This window comes from Meriones unguiculatus, chromosome 2 (genome assembly GCF_030254825.1).
Source record: "Meriones unguiculatus strain TT.TT164.6M chromosome 2, Bangor_MerUng_6.1, whole genome shotgun sequence".
NCBI classification, from domain to species: Eukaryota; Metazoa; Chordata; class Mammalia; order Rodentia; family Muridae; genus Meriones; species Meriones unguiculatus.
The window spans coordinates 148,408,758-148,428,303 of NC_083350.1; the positions used below are offsets into that span (position 1 = coordinate 148,408,758).

The 19,546-nt window shown below is 39.0% G+C and overlaps 1 protein-coding gene across 2 annotated transcripts; it reads left to right on the plus strand.

Annotated features, from left to right (window-relative positions):
- Nucleotides 1-371: 371 nt before the first annotated feature.
- Plk4 (polo like kinase 4) lies at nt 372-18,877 on the plus strand. 2 transcript variants are annotated; one of them, XM_060378257.1, is made up of 16 exons: nt 372-683; nt 1,445-1,540; nt 2,195-2,290; nt 2,367-2,481; nt 5,807-6,722; nt 7,689-7,789; nt 10,066-10,409; nt 11,526-11,630; nt 11,929-12,031; nt 12,568-12,717; nt 13,252-13,385; nt 13,470-13,561; nt 14,114-14,255; nt 14,865-14,993; nt 16,840-16,946; nt 18,334-18,877. In XM_060378257.1, the coding sequence occupies exons 1-16, from the start codon at nt 654-656 to the stop codon at nt 18,434-18,436; spliced, it is 2,763 nt and encodes a 920-aa protein (XP_060234240.1). In that variant the 5' UTR covers nt 372-653; the 3' UTR covers nt 18,437-18,877. The 2 variants fall into 2 exon arrangements, with proteins under 2 accessions (XP_060234240.1, XP_060234239.1); XM_060378256.1 differs by lacking the exon at nt 372-683 and adding an exon at nt 1,087-1,320.
- Nucleotides 18,878-19,546: the final 669 nt, after the last annotated feature.

Consider the following 19,546-nt stretch of genomic DNA (forward strand, 5'->3'; position numbering starts at 1 on the left):
CTATAAATTACCCTCTGAGACGAAGAGCTCCGTAAGATGACCCAACTTTGTTGCCAACCAAAAAGCCATATTCTTTGGTTTGCTGACTTTGCACATAATCTTTTTCCACGCCTCACTTCTTGTCCTGGAGTCATTGGGCATTTGGGGATAGCAATCTAGACCTGGATGGTAACGCTATTAGGGCTTCCATTAGGACTATTGCGCTCTGTTCCTGGCTCCGAAACGCTTTCGTTCTTCAGGTCACGACGTAACCTCCCAGCTCTAAACGTCCACTGTTAAAGGTAGGCATTTCGGTCAGTCTCATACTGACCGCTTTCCCTCAAACAACGACCCACTTCCGGCCTAGAGTACCGGGCCCGGAAGCCCCTCTTGCGCATGCGCGTCTCAGCTTCTCAGGCGTGAAGAGCGTGCTGACGTCACTGCCAGTCTGACTCGCACGGAGACCGGCGGGAATTTTTCAAAATGGGAGCACCGAGGCGCCGCCCAGGCCTCTGGAAGTACCGGGGGTACTTTTCGGTGGCGTTGGCGGCGTCGCCAGCAGCGGCGGCATAGAGAAGGCAGCCTAATGGGCGCCAAGACCTGCTGGCTTCTCGGAGCGCTGCCTCGGAGGGACTGCAAGACGGTCGAGTCCCGGGCACCGGCGGCCCGGGAACATGGCGGCGTGCATTGGGGAGAGGATCGAGGTGAGGCGGGCTGGCCAGGGGAAGGTCCGAGTGAGGCGGGCGCTGAACTAGGGACCTACGGAGGTGAAGTGGGGCGAGGCGAGCGCAGCTTTTAGGGAAGGTCGGAAATGGTCCGGTACAGGCAGAGGCGAGGCGGGCGGGCGGGCAGGCAGGCTAGCAGGCAGGCAGGCAGACAGGCGGGCGGGAGGGAGGGAGTGAGGGAGGGCGCGAGGGCGCGGGCTGAAGGACGCTCTGGCCAGAGTGCTCCCCGCTGTCAAGTGACCCACCTGAGTAAGGGCGGGGCGGACTGCGGAGAGCCGGGCAGCGAGGTCCGCCCCTCGGAGCCGGGAGCTGCAGGGAGGGGCCTGGTACCCAGCAGGTGGGGCTCCAGCTGTGGGCCCCGCCCGGTCCCCAGCCCTCGGCGTCTGGTCCCTGCTCCCGCCTCCGTAGCCGCGCTAGCTCGGGGAAGCTGCTCCGCCAGCCCCTCCCTGGGGACGGCGGTTACCGTGGCGGGAGCGGTGGCGGGAGCCGGGTGGACTTGAGGAAGGGAGCCTAGCTAACCAGCTTATTAGAGTGCTCCGTCTCCATCAGAGTGGGATCTCAGGAAGTCTCTCTGAGCATCAAGATGCCTCCCACCCCAGATACCTGCACCATCGAGGTGTGGCATCTGCTTGAACCTTGTCACATTTCCCTTCTGGCCCATTTTACATTCCAGTCCCTACCCAGCTCTTTTAGTTTCTAGTTCTGCGATTCCTCACGTGTAATCTTTAATTTTTTTTAAGGACTTTAAGGTTGGAAATCTACTCGGGAAAGGATCATTTGCTGGTGTCTACAGAGCTGAGTCCATTCACACCGGTCTGGAAGTTGCAATCAAAATGGTAAGAATATATTAGTTTCTAATATATTCTAGAGAATACTGTTTCTCTAGTGTTTTGCAAGGTACTAGAGAGGCATGCTATTTAAACTGTCATACTTTTGTCTACTAAAGGCAATATCCCCCCTGACCTGTGTATGTATGTGCCCTCAGGAGGTACAGGGGGTACTTTTCAGTGGCATTGGCAGCATCGCCAGCAGTGGCAACATAAGGAAGGCAACCTGATGGGTCCCAAGAACTGTTGGCCAAAACTTGTGTGTGTGTAATATATTGTACAGCCAAAAGTCACTGTTGCTAATTGCAACAGCTGCACTCAAGGACATTTAAGAGACAGTTAAGGTTTTATGAATTATTAGTGTTCAGGAAACTAGTGCATTTTGTTACTGTGAGTATTTAAGGTATTGGGAAGAAGTCAGGACACTTTAAGTCCGAGGCCAACCTCTGCCATAACATAAATGCATTGGACATACTGAGAGTACTCTGCTAGGTGCGAGAATGGAACGAAGATTAAATTGACTTCAAACATGTAAAAAGACTTTGGACAATTTTAGATTGATATTTGAGCTTTTGTCTGGCCCTTGGGGGTATAGCATTCATGGGGTCCTGGTTCAAATTACAGAACCATAAAAATCAAACAAATCTGGCCTCTTATTTTTAGATAGACAAGAAAGCCATGTACAAAGCTGGAATGGTACAGAGAGTCCAAAATGAGGTGAAAATACATTGCCAGTTGAAACACCCATCTGTCTTGGAGGTAAGATACAAGGCATATAGAAATAGTTAAGAAAGTTGCATCTTTGTATAATTGACTACATCCTTTTCTGTTTTAGCTCTATAATTACTTTGAAGATAACAATTATGTATATCTGGTATTGGAAATGTGCCATAACGGAGAAATGAACAGGTATCTAAAGAACAGAATGAAACCTTTCTCAGAAAATGAAGGTAGGTATCTTTTGGGGGAGTGGGTGTAATTAATCTCTCTTGTTGGTGTGGCAAATACTTGGCTTTTCAAGGTGTGGTAGTTTATGTCTGTAATCCCAGCACTCTGGGAGGCAGAGGTTGGCATATTTCTGTGAGTTCAAGGCCAGCTTGGTCTACAAAGCCAGGTCAGGACAGCCAAGGGTACAACAAAGAAACCCTGTCTTGAAAAACAAAAAACAGAAACCAAACCAACCAACCAAAAAAAAAAAGTCTTAATAGGCAATTAAAATTATTTTGACACAGGATCTTATGTATTTTCAAGGTGTGGTTTTGAAAAATGTGCTATTTTTGTAATATTTAGTAGAAAAATTATTTTGTGTTTTTTGGGACAAGGTCTAGCTCTGGCTGTCTTGGAAATCACTGTATAGAAGACTAGGCTGGCTTCAAACAGAGCCAACTAACTGCCTCAGCCTCATGAGTTCTAGGATTAAAGATGTAAGCCACTACACCCAGCTTAGTAAAGTATATATATTTTTTAGTTTAATAACTTTGTAAATTTTGCATGTGTTGAGTGTTTGCCTGTGTGCTTTTGTCTGTGCCTGATACCAAAGGAATCCAGAAGAAGGCATTGGATCCCCTAGAACTCGATTGTGAGCCACTGGGAATCTAGATTCTGTGGGAGATTAGCCAGGGCTCTTATCCACTGAGCCATCCTTTTAGCCTCAACAATTTCTTTATCTCTTTCTTTCTTTCTTTCTTTCCTTCCTTCCTTTCTTTCTTAGCCATGTGTATGAGTGGGCACCTGTGTGTGCATGATCTGTGCATGTAGTGCAGGTAGGTGCTCCTGCCCATGGATTAACATGGATTCTGGGAATAGAGCTTGGGCCCCTCACAAGAGCACTGTGCATTTTTAACAGCTGAGACATCTCTTCAGCCACAAATAAAACTATTTTAAACTAAAAAAAGGAAAGCCCCCACAAAACCTGGTATTTATAAATTAATCAGGTAGGTATTACAAAAGTAGACAAGTTTGTTAGCCTTCTGTTCTCCAAAACACATTTTAAATTAAATCATTGGTACCAGTCTACAGTAAATTCTTTCAAATCTGGAAAACTACTTAGAATATGTTTGACTAAAGTTTCCAGATAAACATTGAGAACATTTACTATAGAAAGTCTGAAATGCAGAGGACTATGCTAGAACTTCTTTAGTTTATTACTCAAATGTAAAAGGATGGAGTGATTCAGAGTCCCCAGATAATATATCCTTTCAGTGCCGACCTAAATGAACACAGCAACAAAGCCTTTTCCACACCTAATAACATTTTTCTATGAACTATAAAATGAATTTCAATTCGTCAAGGTCCATATGTTGTCAAACTACTGCTTTTTTAAAGCTGATATTGCAGATACAGCTAAGGAATATGAATGCTGATAGATTTTCATTTTAATAGCTATTCTTCATGTGGATGTTGTATGTATTATGGTCAGAGGTCAACTCTGAAGAGTTGGCTCCTTGTATCATGTGGGTTCCACACATCAAGAGACAGTTAAGGTTTTATGAATTATTAGTGTTCAGGAAACTAGTGCATTTTGTTACTGTGAGTATTTAAGGTATTGGGAAGAAGTCAGGACACTTTAAGTCCGAGGCACCTTTACCTGCTGAGCATTTAAATATGTTGGAAAACAGTTAACACATACTGAGTTGTAAAAATATTGGTAAGCTTTTTCTCAAATCCCATTGTATTATTCTGAGGAATGGAGTGGGGGAGGAATCCATACACAAGATGGTGCTTACTGTATTTTTCAGAATGCTTTTCTAATTTTTTTATGAAGGTTTTTTTTAAGGCAAAATTTATAAAGAAAAAATTAAACTTAAATTTATACCAAAAATAACTTTCTCCAACCAACAAAGTTTATTTAAGCAGCCAAAAATGGAAAGAAAATATCTGCAACATGTATGACTGATTAGGCTGGGGTTGTGATTCAGTTGTAGCATGTTTACTCAGCATGCATGCACAAAGCCCTAGGTTCCTTGTTTTCCACAGACAGATTTGTGTGGGTGGGTGATGCATATAACTAAAGTAATTTAATTTTCATGTTGAAAATGAAAGTTGTGCCTCAAAGGGAAAGAATAATCAAAGGAAAGAAAAATCAAATAAGAAACTAGAGGATATGAGCAACTGTTTACTGAAGAGAAAGCTCAAACATGAAAAAATACATAGACTCAATAGTGGTCGTGAGGGTCCTAACCAAAAGAGTGAGGACAGTTTTCACACACTGAATTGAGACTATTTGATGTTAATAAGGCTTTTAAAAGCTAACTTACCAAGGTATGAAACTAATAAATTGTCATGTATTATGACTATACATATACATACCACAGAGAAACTCATACATACAATGAAAGTAAGCATTACAAGAATGTTTCTTTCTATATTATTTGTAATCTTGAAATATCAGAAATTACAGAAACGTTCAAGGGCAATGAAATAAAATAAAAATCTGATTTTTTTATAGAAATATTTTTAAATACCCTAAAGAAGAAAAAATAGTAAAACTACTTTCATGGCATTTTAAAAGTATTTATTATGTGTCTGGAGCTTTATATATAATCATACAGAAACGTATTAAGAAATACATAAAATGTGGAGGCTGTCAAGTTCTTGCTCTGCACGTGTGAGAACTGGGGTTTGGTCTCCAGCACCCATGTAAGTGCTTGGGTGGAGGTGGCTGCCTGCATATTGTCTTGGCGCTCAGAAATGAGAAGTACGATTTCCCTGCAGCTGGCTAGATTAGTGGAGTAAGTGAGTTCTGGGTATAAGAGACCTTGTCTCAGTCTGTAAGATGGAAAGCAATAGAGGAAGAAAGCTTCTATCAGCCTGTGGCCTCCATGCAAACATAGCCACTCACACATAAGTAAACATACACGTGTATACTGCACATGTCAAAAACATGTTTATGCTAAATACTTTGGGAGAGAGTTTGAGAAGAATTACAAACACTTTTTGCAAGTAATATATTTATGGATTGTTTCTACAATTCTAAATTATTATTTTGTTGTGGATATCTGATTACCTAGTACCCTAAACACTTTGAACTGGTATAAAAGTTGGCTTCCCTTAGCTTACAAGTTAGAAAAAGCGAAGATTAACAGAAGTGTTTAGTTTTCTTAAGTGAAATTAGATAGCATTATTAGGCCAGGGGCCATTGTTGGTAAATCTAAGCTGCAAGTTACAATTTTAATATAATACTCTTATATGTATACTAGGTTTTATCATGTATTCTAAACACTGGATTTTCCAGAACTTTTGAATTGTTAAGTTCTCTTTTTTTAATCTTCACAGCCAGGCACTTCATGAACCAGATCATCACAGGAATGTTGTATCTTCATTCTCATGGCATTTTACACCGGGACCTCACACTTTCTAACATCTTACTTACGCGTAATATGAACATAAAAATTGCTGACTTTGGACTAGCAACGCAGTTGAAAATGCCACATGAGAAGCACTATACACTATGTGGAACTCCTAATTACATTTCACCAGAAATTGCAACTCGGAGTGCACATGGACTTGAATCTGATATTTGGTCATTGGGCTGTATGGTTTACACATTACTTATTGGAAGACCACCTTTTGACACTGATACAGTCAAGAACACATTGAATAAAGTAGTATTGGCAGATTATGAAATGCCAGGCTTTTTGTCACCTGAGGCCCAGGACCTTATCCACCAGTTACTTCGTAGAAACCCTGCAGATCGGTTAAGTCTCTCTTCTGTGTTGGACCATCCTTTTATGTCACAGAATCCTTTAACAAGAAGTAAAGACTTGGGGACTGTAGAGGACTCCATGGATAGTGGGCATGCCACACTTTCTACAACAATTACAGCTTCTTCTGGCACCAGCTTAAGTGGTAGCTTACTTGACAGAAGGAGACTTTTGATTGGTCAACCACTTCCAAATAAAATTACAGTATTTCAAAAAAATAGAAATTCAAGTGACTTTTCTTCAGGAGATGGAAGTAGTATTTGTACTCAGTGGGGAAACCCAGAGCAAGAAACTAGTACTAGGGGACGGGGAAGAGTAATTGAAGATGCAGAGGAAAGGCCGCATTCTCGATACCTTCGCAGAGCTCATTCCTCTGATAGATCCAGCACTTCTAATCAGTCTCATGCAAAAACGTACTCAATAGAACGATGTCACTCAGTAGAAATGCTTTCAAAGCCCAGAAGATCACTGGATGAAAACGAACACAGGTATTCACCCACCAGCAGCAATGTCAATGTTTTTAACTTCCTTCAAGACAAAACAGGCAATAGTTGTAGATATTTTGAAAAACCTTATAATGACCACGCCGTGTAAAGAAAGATTCTTTCAAAAGCATTTTGATAAACGTGTTAGCACAGACACAAAGCTGCATCTAAATAAGGTTTTATAAAACACCAGAAAGAACTAAAATTTTAAGCCAGGTGTTGTGGCACATGTCTATACTACTAGAACTTGGGAGGTATAGCCAGAAGAATCGTGCAGATGAGTCCAGTCTATTCTACAGCAAGTTTTAGTCTTTTTCAAAGTAGAAAGGCTTTTATGTTATTACTGTTGGTTAAGATCTCTTAATTGCAAGTACTCTGATTAGATGTAGCTCAGTGGGAGAACAGTGGCTTGGAGTGCACTGTGCCCTCATGTCAACCTTTAGCACTACAGAAAAAAGTTCATGAGCATGTTTAAATTTTTAGGTTAGTTTGATACTTGGAACAAATCTCTAGCACAGCATAGCCGCTATTGAACAAGTCTGATTACCCAAGGACTAATAGTGCTGCATGTAGAGGGAAGCTGATTGAGAAGTAGCTGTGGTACTGATTGATGCTGATACAAGCACTAATTGTAGGTTTTAATTGGTTGTGATCTTTTAACGTTTGAATTATAAGCTTATAAAAGAATAGTAGACATCGTGGTCCTATTGTAGTGCCATGGCATTTTGGCTAGGAGTTTTAAAGATGATTATACCAATCCTGTTTTTTTATAGTTATTCTGAAATTTCAGGTACTTAAATCTCTTCTAGGGTTTCTGCTTTAAAACATTTAAAGACTAGGTATTCTCTGTCTTAGAACACATATTCAGCATGTTGTGTTTATGTTTGTTTGCATGTAGCTCTGGGTTCTGTCCATAATCCTACCTTGTGCAATAATTGGTTTATGGGATTTTTTTTTCTCCCTCTTTAGTTCCAATCATCATTGTCTAGGAAAAACTCCCTTTCCATTTGCAGACCAGACCCCTCAGATGGAAATGGTCCAACAGTGGTTTGGGAATCTGCAAATGAATGGTAAGGTTTTTGTTTGTTTGTTTGGGGGGGGGGGCCTTCAAGACAGGGTTTTCCTGTGTATCTTTGGTTCTCCTGGAATCACTTTGTAGACAGAGATAATGTTAAGTTTTTAGTGGAGTATTTAATTAATATATAATGACCTGGAACCTGCCAAACATTGCAATTTTCTACTCATATCCAAGAAAACTGTTGCTTGACATTTGGAATATTTAAACTCTCTACTCTCCTGAATATTTAATGCATGATTAGTTTGCTAAGTTTCCATTACAAATATGGAGAAGAAAGGTATTTATACATGAGCAAATTATACACAGAACTCAGTTCACCACAGCTGAGAGAGGGGAGAGAAGGGAGCCAGGGTTCTCAAGTGATTCTGGTTCAGGCTAGAGGGTGAAGCTTTGTGTTCTGGTAATGCCTGTATCAAAAATAGCATTATTGGTGCCCATAAAGAAATCAAGAGATATTTGATGTTTCTTGTAAGAAGCTGATGTAAACATTTTAGTCTGCCAGTAGTTCCACAGAGTGAAACCTAAACACTTTAAGCAGATGTCCCTAGGTCATTATTAATAATGTGGAGATTAGGTATCCTCCATTAATGAATAACACTCACAGAAGGTGGGTGGAAAATAGCGGTGGGGAAAGAGAATTAAAAGGCAGCATCTGGAGGAGGAGGAGATCATCTTTCACCAAACATTGTATTGCCTGTGGGGTGTGAGATTCAGCTCTCATTAGTCAGAGTTGTTATATCCTGTCAAGAGGAATATGTTTTCCTTCCCAAGAGAGATGTATGATTGTCAGAAATCTCAAAGGGAACTAATCTGACCTTATATATTTGGTTGGTTGGTTGGTTGGTTGGTTGGTTGGTTGGTTGGTTTAAACAACAAAACTACCCTGTACATTAGTCTTGTGTTCTTGTACTTATTTACAGGTTGTTTTTATTTGGTGATATGAGCTTTTCTGAGGTGGAGGGGAAAAAAACTTTTATATAAACAATTTAGTCTTTCTGCTTTAAAGTATTTTTCTTGATAGAAATGTGAGGAAAGAAGCTTTACAAAGTCATTTAAAAATATTGTGATAAAAGATTCTGAGTTTAATACTGAAAGCTTAAGAGTTCTATATAACTGATCATTTAAGGCCTTAAAAAAAGATAGCATCAGAATATGGCAGCCCATGCCTTTGACTATACCAGTTGGGAAGCTAAGGCATAGGGATCATAGTTTCATGATTTCAAGACTAGCTAAGAAACAAAAGTGAGACTCTATCTTTTAAAAAAAAAAGGAAGAAAATTAACAGAATTTTATGTAATTATTTATTTAAAACCTTTTTTTAAAATGTGAACTCTAGCTGCGAGAAAAATGGCTCAGTGGCTAAGAGCACTTGCTGCTCTTCCCAGAAGATCAGAGTTCAGTTCCCAGTACCCACAACAGGTGGCTCACAGCATCTAAATCTGATGCCAAGTTGGGCACTACATACGTGTAGTGCACATACATATACTAATGCAAATATAAAATGAGCAAAACTTTAAGACCTGACACTAAACCATGTGAAAGATGAATGTGTAAAATTCAGCAAGAGAAATTGTAAATATGTAGGTGCAAATACATTTGTAATACTGATTATTAGGGATGCTGAAGATAGTGGTTTGGGTTATTTTTTTTTAAATGGAAATGGGATAAACAATCCTTGGCTTAAAAAAGAGCTACGTCCTTTTCCTTCCGTAGCGTTTATTCTTGTCATATCCACTTGATGAACACTGATTTACCTTAGAATGAGTAACTTGTTTTTGCTTTTATTGAAAAATTGATTTTATATTAGTATAGGTTTGTAGCCATAAAAAATACTAAAAGTTTGGGTTTTTTTTGGTTTGTTTTTTTTTCAATCTGGCTTTAAATGTTCGTGATGGCTCATGCCTATAATCCCATCACTCAGGGAGGCAGAGGCTGGCGGATCACTGGAGTTGGAGGCCAGCCTCATCTACAAAGTGAGGCCTAGTCAGCCAAGTCTAAGACAGCCAAAGCTACATAGGAAAACCCTGCCTCAAAAAAACAAAACCAAAAAAAAAGTTCTTTTAACTACTTTTTGTCCTTATTTAAGAGCTTGTTTTCTTAATAGCATCTTTATTAAAAAAAAAAAAAAAAAGGCTAGGCATGGAACACGTGCCTTTAATCCCAGCACCTGGGAGGTGGAGGCAAGCCCATCTCTTGAGTTCCAGAAACCTATTATACTCTTGACATTGTGCTACAGTTTACTAAACTGCTTTTTAATGTATATTTTAGCTCGGTTAGGAGAAAGTAATGAGCACAACCCCATTAGCCCAAACAAGGATCTCCAGGGCTTTCCAGATCTTCAGGACACAGTAAGAAATGCCTGGATTGACATGAGAGCCAGCCAGAACGCCGGTGCTTCTTCTGATGTGCATCCTGTAATGAAGTACACGACTGCACACCACAGCAAGCCTGAGCTCATGCCACAAGAGCCGGCCGTGCCTCGTTCTGAACAAAGCAAGAATGGGAGCATGGAGTCAGCACTGGGGCACCAAAAACCTACCTTACGAAGCATCACATCTCCTTTGATTGCTCACAGATTAAAACCGATCAGACAGAAAACCAAAAAGGCTGTGGTATGTCAGTCATTTTTCTAAGTTACTATTTGATGTTTTCTTTGGAATGTAATTTTTGAGTATGATCTTTTTGGATTTTATTATATCTCTGGAATTTGAACTATTATATAGACCTAACATGAGGGGGAAAATAGAATATTCATGGAAAAATAGCATTTGTTTCCCTTTGGTTTAGAGAAAAGTAGTATTTGAGTTTTGTTTGTGTTTAAGGCAAAGTTTCTAGTAGGTAATCCAGGATGGCCTTGGACTTTTGATCCTTATGTCCCTGCCTCATGAACTCTGTGATTGCAGTTTTATACCACTGTCCTTGGTGCTCCCGCTATTCTAGCTTTATAAGAATGGCACGTTGATTCTGATAAGTATGAAAGTTTTAAGTTACTGATGTTTTTAATGTATTTATTTTGATTTTGTGTTTTTGCGTGTTTTACCCACATGTATGTATAGGCACTACATACCTGCCTGGTGCTCAGTCAACTATGAGCCCACAATGTTGGTTCTGGGAAATGAACCAAGAGCCTCTGCAAGAGGAACAAATGCTCTTAACCATTGAGCCACCTCTCCAGGCCCTAAATTATTAATATTTGAAAGACAGTTAAATACTTTATTTATACTTACAGCTGGTATTGACATTTAATATTAGTCCTTTGGTTTAGCTTCAATTTCTACATTTAATTTCATTTTTCAACTCAAGAATAAGCTAGGAAATACAGCTTAAAAAAACTAAAAGCAGTATGCATGTCTTTGTTAAGAATTTAACGAGCATATGTGAAGATGGAATAATTTGCAATTGCATCTCGGTCCTACTTGTTCTTCGTTTCTTATGTCATACAGTCTTGCCTTGGCTTGGCTCCTATTGTCTTCAAGGTCCTTGTTCTCCACCCCACCTTCTGCTTGCTTTTTGCTCATTGGTTAGCATTTCACACTTGATTACACATTCTCACCTTTGTGCCTTCTGCCTCACAGCTGCACCCAGGTACATCACCGTACTAGACTGCCATAGTGAAGCAGCACTTGGATTTTGTTATTTCTACTATGGTTGAGTACTTTTCCCTTTTAGTATTATGTGCCAGAAATGTTCTACAAAACAACATTTTATTGATGTTTCTATTCTTGTAGGTGAGCATCCTTGATTCAGAGGAGGTGTGTGTGGAACTTCTCAAAGAGTGTGCATCTGAAGGACTCGTGAAAGAAGTTCTTCAGATTTCTAGTGACGGGACTATGGTAGAGTACTAATTTTACTAACTTAAAATTTCAGGTGTGGCTTTAAACATTTGGTATTCAGTTCTCTTTACAATACAATATTTTGTGTTTTTGGAATTCACTGCTAAAAAAATAATTGTAAGTAGTAATAAAATTAAAATTTTAGGTTAAAATACCTTATTATGTTCAGCAACTATTTTAATAGTTTCCTTAAAATTAGTGTTTAAATTAATGTTTAAATAGAATCTCTGTACTTTTTGGTAACAAAGAGTAATATTTAATGTCATATAATTAAAGGTTTTAATTGTTTTGTAATCAGATCACTGTTTATTATCCAAATGATGGAAGAGGCTTTCTTCTTGCTGATAGACCACCCTTGCCTACTGACAATATCAGTAGGTACAGCTTTGACAATTTACCAGGTATGTACATTATCAGGAGATGGATTGAGATTATAGGTTTACATACACATAATTATATATATATATATGTCTCTAGTAAGTTGTAACTATCTTGGCTTCAGTCAGGCTGCCACTCAAATTCATGTACTTAGTGTCTGGTAAGATCTTTTGTATATTATTTGCTATTCCTATGCTGTGCTACTGTGAACTGTAAAAACTAGCTCTGAAGGATTAGTAACATCAGAACTATAGCCTATGCTCTTGCTTAGTTATTGGTCTATCCAGAATCATCAAACATTCCAACATGAAGTATCTAGTTTTCCACATTTGAAATCATTGCAGTGATAAATAAAATGATTTATAATCGTTGGTAATTGACTCTGTCACCTGCTTAAACTCCTAGAATCTATGAATTTGAGAAATAACTGCTGAATAGTACATTTTGGTTGAAGTAAGTTTGAGAAACAAGAAAACCTGTCCAGAAATTAGAACATAGATACAACTGTATGTATGTCAACTCTTTCTTCCTTAATTTTAGCTATATTTTTCCTCTTTAGAAAAGTACTGGCGGAAATATCAGTATGCTTCCAGATTTATTCAGCTTGTAAGGTCTAAAACTCCCAAAATCACTTATTTTACAAGATATGCTAAATGTGTTTTGATGGAGAATTCTCCTGGTGCTGATTTCGAGGTCTGGTTTTACGATGGTGAGTATACAGCATGTGATCCAGAGCTACTGTTGCAACCCAGCAGCTCATCTATGATGTATGCAAGCCAGTCCTGATCTTTGCTTAGCTCTTTATTCATTTGTGGCATAAACACTGCATGAAAAACAATATCCCCTATTTTACTTGAAACCCAGATAGACACATGCAAGTTTTGACAGCTTAAATGTAGCAAAAAGATTGGGTTTAACAGATACTTTCTTTGAACATTCTGTAGAAATGATTTGGCTTTAATTGTTCCTCTCCATGAAGGTTTCCATGTACACATCACAGCACATGAGTACAGCCACCCCCTGCTATTCTTTATGAGCACAGTGCCTTTGTGTAGAGTCAGATCAGATACATGCCAAAAAGGGAAATGATGCAAAGTATTTATTGACTACTTTGAGTACTGTTTTATAATTGATCAATAAATGAATGTAAATAACCTTTCTCTCAGCCATTATTTTATACTATTCTATACATATACTAGTATAATAATGAATTGAAAAGAATGGTTTTCTACTTGATTTTCAGGAGCCAAAATACATAAAACAGAAGATTTAATTCATGTGATTGAAAAATCTGGGAAATCTTATACTTTAAAAAATGAAAATGAAATTACCACCTTGAAAGAGGAAATAAAAATATATATGGACCATGCTAACGAGGTATGTACTTGTTTTCATCCATTTAACAACAGTCACATGGTAAAGCAGTGAACTGTTGACAGAAGACAGTCTTTTCTGTAATAGGGTCACCGTGTTTGCTTGGCACTGGAATCTGTAATCTCAGAAGAGGAAAGGAGAAGCAGGAGCTCTTCATTCTTCCCAATCATTGTAGGAAGGTAAAAGATTGAAATTCCTAACTAGAGCTAAATGTTTAAGACTCATTTTGGTCACTTCATTGTAAGTGATGTTTAGAGTTGTACCATGGTGACACACACACCCACCATAACCCTGGCACCTACAAGGTAAAGACAGGAGGAATTTGAGGCCACTATATCTCAAAACAGCTACGAGGGCCAGTGAGATGGCTTGTTGGGTAAAAGTTGCCTGCTACACAAGCTTAACAACCTAAAATTGATTCCTGAAATCTCCATAAAGATTGAAGGAGAGAACTTGTCCAAAATTCATTTTCTGACCTCCAGACACATAGACCCATGCCATTCACCCAGACATACATAATAAATAAAATTTAAATTTAAAAACTTCACTAGCCAGGCATGGTGGCACACATTTAATTTCAATATTGGAGTGGCAGAGCCAATATTCGAGGCTAGCCTGATCTACATAGTGAGACCTTGTGTCAAAAACACAAAAAATCTACGAAACTGTTTAGTTGTCTGTATATTGAAAAGCTTTAGAGAATTGTATGAGGACATTTCTCTTTTCTTCAGAAAACCTGGTAATGCTAGTTCACCTAAAGCCTTATCACCACCTGTGGAGCCAAGCTGCTCGAAAGGAGAGCAAGCATCATCTAGTAGATTGAGCATGAATAGTGCGGCTTTTCCAACACAGGCACCAGTATTCAATCCTTCTGTAAGTAAATATGTACCACATGCTTTAGACCCTGCAGTGAGGGCTGGTACCCTTATATAAAGTAAAATTGTGGGTTGGGGGTACAGGTCAGTTGTAAAGTACATGCTTAAGATGTGTAGATCCATAGGTTAGATTCCAGCACCACCCAGAAAAAAAAAATATCACTTACTGTCTCAGCATCACTGAACTGCTTTGCCACATGCCTGCTTGAATAAGCCAAAGGTCCTTGCACATGCTATCAGCTGCCTCCTGGCTCACAGTAAATAGATTCCCTCAGTGAACTGTCATAACTATGAAGACTAATAAATGAACAAGAATACAGTACATAAGAAACAAACGTGTATATGTGTTCTCAAACATATATACATTCTCTGACTTTAGCTATGAAGAATAGCTTAAGGGGAAAGAAGAGGAAAGAAATTTACTGAAATGAAAACAGAAGGCATGATTTGGCCTTCCTTTTAATTTTTATTTTGAATAATGTGCTTGGTATTTTAATATTAGAATTTTTGTTTTGAGAAAACTTAAAATCATGAAGTGATCTTGTACTTTTACGAAAGCAGCTTATGAATGTGCTAAGGAATTTCTTCTCTCCCTTACTGTTTGTAGACTGTGACAGCTGAAGGACTTGGCCACACAGCCACTGCTACAGGAACAAGCTTCTCTTCTTCAAGTCTTCCTAAATCATCCCAGCTTTTGAAATCTGTTTTTGTGAAAAATGTTGGTTGGGCCACACAGGTGAGACATTTCTGAGAAAGTAATTTCCTCACCATGAACCTCTTGATTATTACCCAGTAATATAAATCATTTTAACAACTTTTCCAGGAAGTTTTTAAAATATATATTTTTTTACATTGGTTATATTTCTATTTCTAGAAGTTTTGGCTTTTTTTGTGTGTGTGGTATATATCAGAAAACTGATGTTGACATGAAGTGTGGATGATGTCATAATAAGGGTAGTGCAGAATAGAAAAGGATGTCAAATGGTAGAAACTAAGTCAACATAAAATTTCAGTTTATAGTTTTATATCCATGTATGTTCTTTTACGTTGTGTGTGTTCTCAGAAGGTTTGAAGTGTGGAGACTTTGGCACGTGTATTTTTACTTTGCATGGTACTTGGTGATATTTGTTGAGGACCACCTGTGTCCCTGTTTCTCACATATGTTCATAGTCAAGTTTATCCCCTAAAGTAACCTGGTAAAACTCTGATGCCTTTTATTTATTTATTTATTTATTTATTTATTTATTCATTTATCTAGATTTTGTATTGGTTTGTTTACTTTACATCCTGAGTTACCTGGTAAAATTGATGGTAGGTTTGTTTACTTTACATCCTGAGGGTACCCTCTCCCTAACTCTCTCCTAGGTCTTCCCCCTCTTCCCCCTTCCCTCTTCCTTTCTACCCAGAAAAGGGGAACCCTTCTCCCCCCATCCCCAGCACATCAAGTCACATCAGGATTGAGCATATCTTCATTCCCTGAGGACAGGGAAGGTAGCGCTGCCAGGAACAAGTAATCCAAAAGCAGGTCAGGCGCACTATATGAAGACCAAGCCACCTGTCGACTACATGTGTGCAGGAGGCCTAGGTCCAGATCATGCACATTCCTTAGTTGATGTCTTAGTCTCTGAAGCTAGCTACCCTTTTTAAAGTAAAATTACAGTTCTTCATGGTGGATTGATTTGCATAGTCCTGCAGTATGTGTAATTGTAGTCTGGTGAAAATACAGAGTCTGTTGGCCAGGATCTTTCTTACCTTTTCCACATTCCTTTCCATTTGCAATAGCAAAAAGATAAGTTTCAGTGGCTAAGAGATAACACAGGGGAGCTTTTGTCATTTCTTCAGTCTTGTCTTGGGGAGAAATGCTATATGGGAGGAAAAATCCTATTTAAATAAGCCCCTCCCTCCTCCCCTCCCGATCCCACCCTTCCTCCCCTTTCTACATGTATGTCCCTCCCCAAGTCCACACTGATAGGGGAGGTCCTCCTCTCCTTCCTTCTGATCTTAGTCTATCAAATCTCATCAGGAATGGCTGAATTGCCATCTTCTGTGGCCTGGTAAGGCTGCTCCCCCCTCAGGGGGAGGTGATCAAAGAGCAGGCCAATCAAATTGTGTCAGAGACAGTCCCTCTTCCCATTACTATGTAACCCACTTGGACACTGAACTGCCATGGGCTACATCTGTGCAGGGGTTCTAGGTTATCTCCATGAATAGTCCTTGGTTGGAGTATGAGTCTCTGGCTCTTAAGGCAGGGGCAGGTAGATCTCTGTGAGTTCAGGGCTAGTACTATACTGACACTCCATGGGGAACAGACCCCAAACACTAAATGAATGAATAAAACAAAACTGTAAGGAACACTTTTTTTGTTTGTTTTGTTTTTTGAGATAGGGTTTTTCTGTGTAGCCTTGGCTGTCCAGAACTCGCTTTGTAGAATAGGCTGGCCTCTGCCAGAGATCCACTTGCCTCTGCCTCCCTGAGTGCTGGAATAAAGAACCTCAGGAATAAAGAACACCTTTTAAGTGAGCCCTTAAAAACCTTAGTTTATCTTCTGTGTAATCATTTTCTATGCTTCTTGTTTTTTCTAGCTAACTAGCGGAGCTGTATGGGTTCAGTTTAATGATGGGTCACAGTTGGTTGTCCAAGCAGGAGTATCTTCCATCAGTTACACATCACCAGATGGTCAGACAACTAGGTAAGTTGAGTAGGATCTATGCTTGCTCTCATTTTGCTCTCTCTGTGCTTTGAAATAAGTGATTTAATAAACTTAATATTTTAATAAATTTACTTTCACTCTTTATTATTTTTAACTGTTTATAGTCATTAAAAGAATAATATACCCATAATCAACTCAAGTGGTAGGATTTCTTTGTAACCCTTTTATTCAGTGACCTAATTGGGTTGGCTTTATATGTATAAATTATTTACTTAAAAGGGTACACTGGGTACGGTGGCATATGCCTGTAATCCCAGCACTCAGGGGGCCACAAGCAGGTGGATCTCTGTGAGTTTGAGGCCAGCCTGCTCTACAAAGCAAGACCAGGACAGCCAACGCTACCCAGAGAAACCCTGTCTTTGAAAAACAAACAAAAACATCAAAAATAGAACATGGTGGGGCCAGGTATGGTGTTATATCCTTATAATTCCAGCACTTGGGAGGCAGAGGTAGGTGGAGTTCTGTGAATTCAAAGCCAACTTGATCTACATAATGACATCAAGGCCAGCTAAGCGGCTACACAGACTGTCTCAAAAAACAAACACAAAAAGGACATGGAAGACTGGAAAGATGACTTGGTAGCTTAAGTATGTGTTTTGCAAGCAGGGGGACATGAGTTGTAAGGCACCCATGAAAAACAAGGCAGTGTGCACCCATAACACAAGTACTGGGAACTGGAGAAAAGAAGATCCTTGGCTCACTGGTCACCCAATCTAGTCAAATAAGTGAGCTCCAGTTTCATTGAGAAGCCCTGTCTGAAAATAAAAGGTAGAAGGTGATTGACAATGGCTGGATGTGGTGGTGCACACACCATTAACAGGAGTTCAAGATCACCCTTGGCTACATAGCCAAGCAACCTGGGTTATATGAGTCCCTGTCTCAAAAAATTCCAAGTTAACTAAACTTGGTTATTTTTCCCAAATAAAATTTGTATCCCAGCTTTCAAATAAACTTGTTAAAAACTTGTGGGTTATTTTTGTTTTTGTCTTATACCAGGCATTGAACCTCAGGCCTTGAGAATGCTTTGCAAGCCCTCTGTAACTGAGTTAGTTGTACAGTCCGGCATTGGTAGACATTTTTTAAGGCAAAGCACTAGTCCTAGTAGATACACAGGTGCTGTCTCTGGGTATTCAACTAATGACAGATCAAAAATGTTTGTAAAGAAATACTAGCTAGTGCACACCTATCACACAAAAGTGTTCGGTTTTTGAAAGAAACAAATTGGGTTTGGCTCAGTTGATTTTGGATTCCTAGTAAGTATATTGTTTTCTTGAGGTACCTCTTATCATTAAAGATTACTGAGATATGTGCTTTTGAATATAAAGGTCTAAGTAATAAAGTTTGTTTGTTTTTCTGCTTCATTCAGGTATGGAGAAAATGAAAAATTACCAGAATACATCAAACAGAAATTACAATGTCTTTCTTCCATCCTCCTGATGTTCTCTAATTCAGCTCCTAAAGTCCTTTAAGATGTCTGTATTTAATAAATGACTTTTTGGTTGGCTTTCAGGTGATTTCTTTTTAATCTACTATAACTTCAGAAAGCCTTTCTTTAAACAGAATTTTAATCTATACCATAAAAAAAATATGCTGAGAAAACAAAATTTTAGTTACCAAATATAGTGGTCATAAAATAAAGTAGGCCATCTAATTTTGCTCTAAATAATATAATCCTTCAAACTTTCTGTGTTCCTGTTTTGAACTAAGTTGTGTGTGTTTTTGTTTTCTGTACTAATAAGATTGAGAATCATGAACAAAATATGCTATATAGTTTTGCAGTTTTGAATATGTAAATAATGTATGTATAAGCATTTTGTAAATGTATATTTTATATTTATTTTTATAGCACTTGTGTCTGATAAAACGTTTCTGCAAATATTTTATAAAATAAACTGATAAGTTTATCTTAACTTTTGTTTTATTTGGTTAAATACTTGTTTTAAGATAGGTTACTATAAATTCTTAAATTGCTGTTGAAGAGTACATCCCCAACCCTTTTAATCCTGGGCTTTCATTAGCTTAACCCACATGCTGTCTTTCCCAACTCCCCTCACTTGTTTTTGCTGTGCATTCCTGTACTGCCCAGGAGAGGAGAGTATCCTGGGCAGACATGGGACCTAAAAGGGTGATAAAGAGACTGGCTGCTAGGCACTCAGACAAAACAACCATTTGGGCAAGAGTGAGGATATTAACCTGCACATGCCCCTTTGCCTTGCTAGAATGGGACTGGTCAAGAGGGAAGAACTTGGTTAGCAGCTCCTAGTAAGAAATCTTATTTCACCCACGGAGGTCAGAAGAAGGCATCAGATAATCTGTGTTGCAGGATATTTGATCACACTATAAACCTGGGATTGTACTGTTTACTGGAAAAACCTGTTTGTAGTTGTGGTATGGCTCTGCCCTGGCACACCTTTAATTCAAAAGCTTTCTGCTTGAGTACCATAAACAGGATTAAATAAAGTTAACCACTGGGCAAGAGACAGAGCAAGCAACTAGTTGCTAAGGGAGAACAGGAAACAGAAGAAAGCTGGGAAGTAGTCCAGACTAGTGTAGATGGGTTAGATTGGTATCTGTCCAGC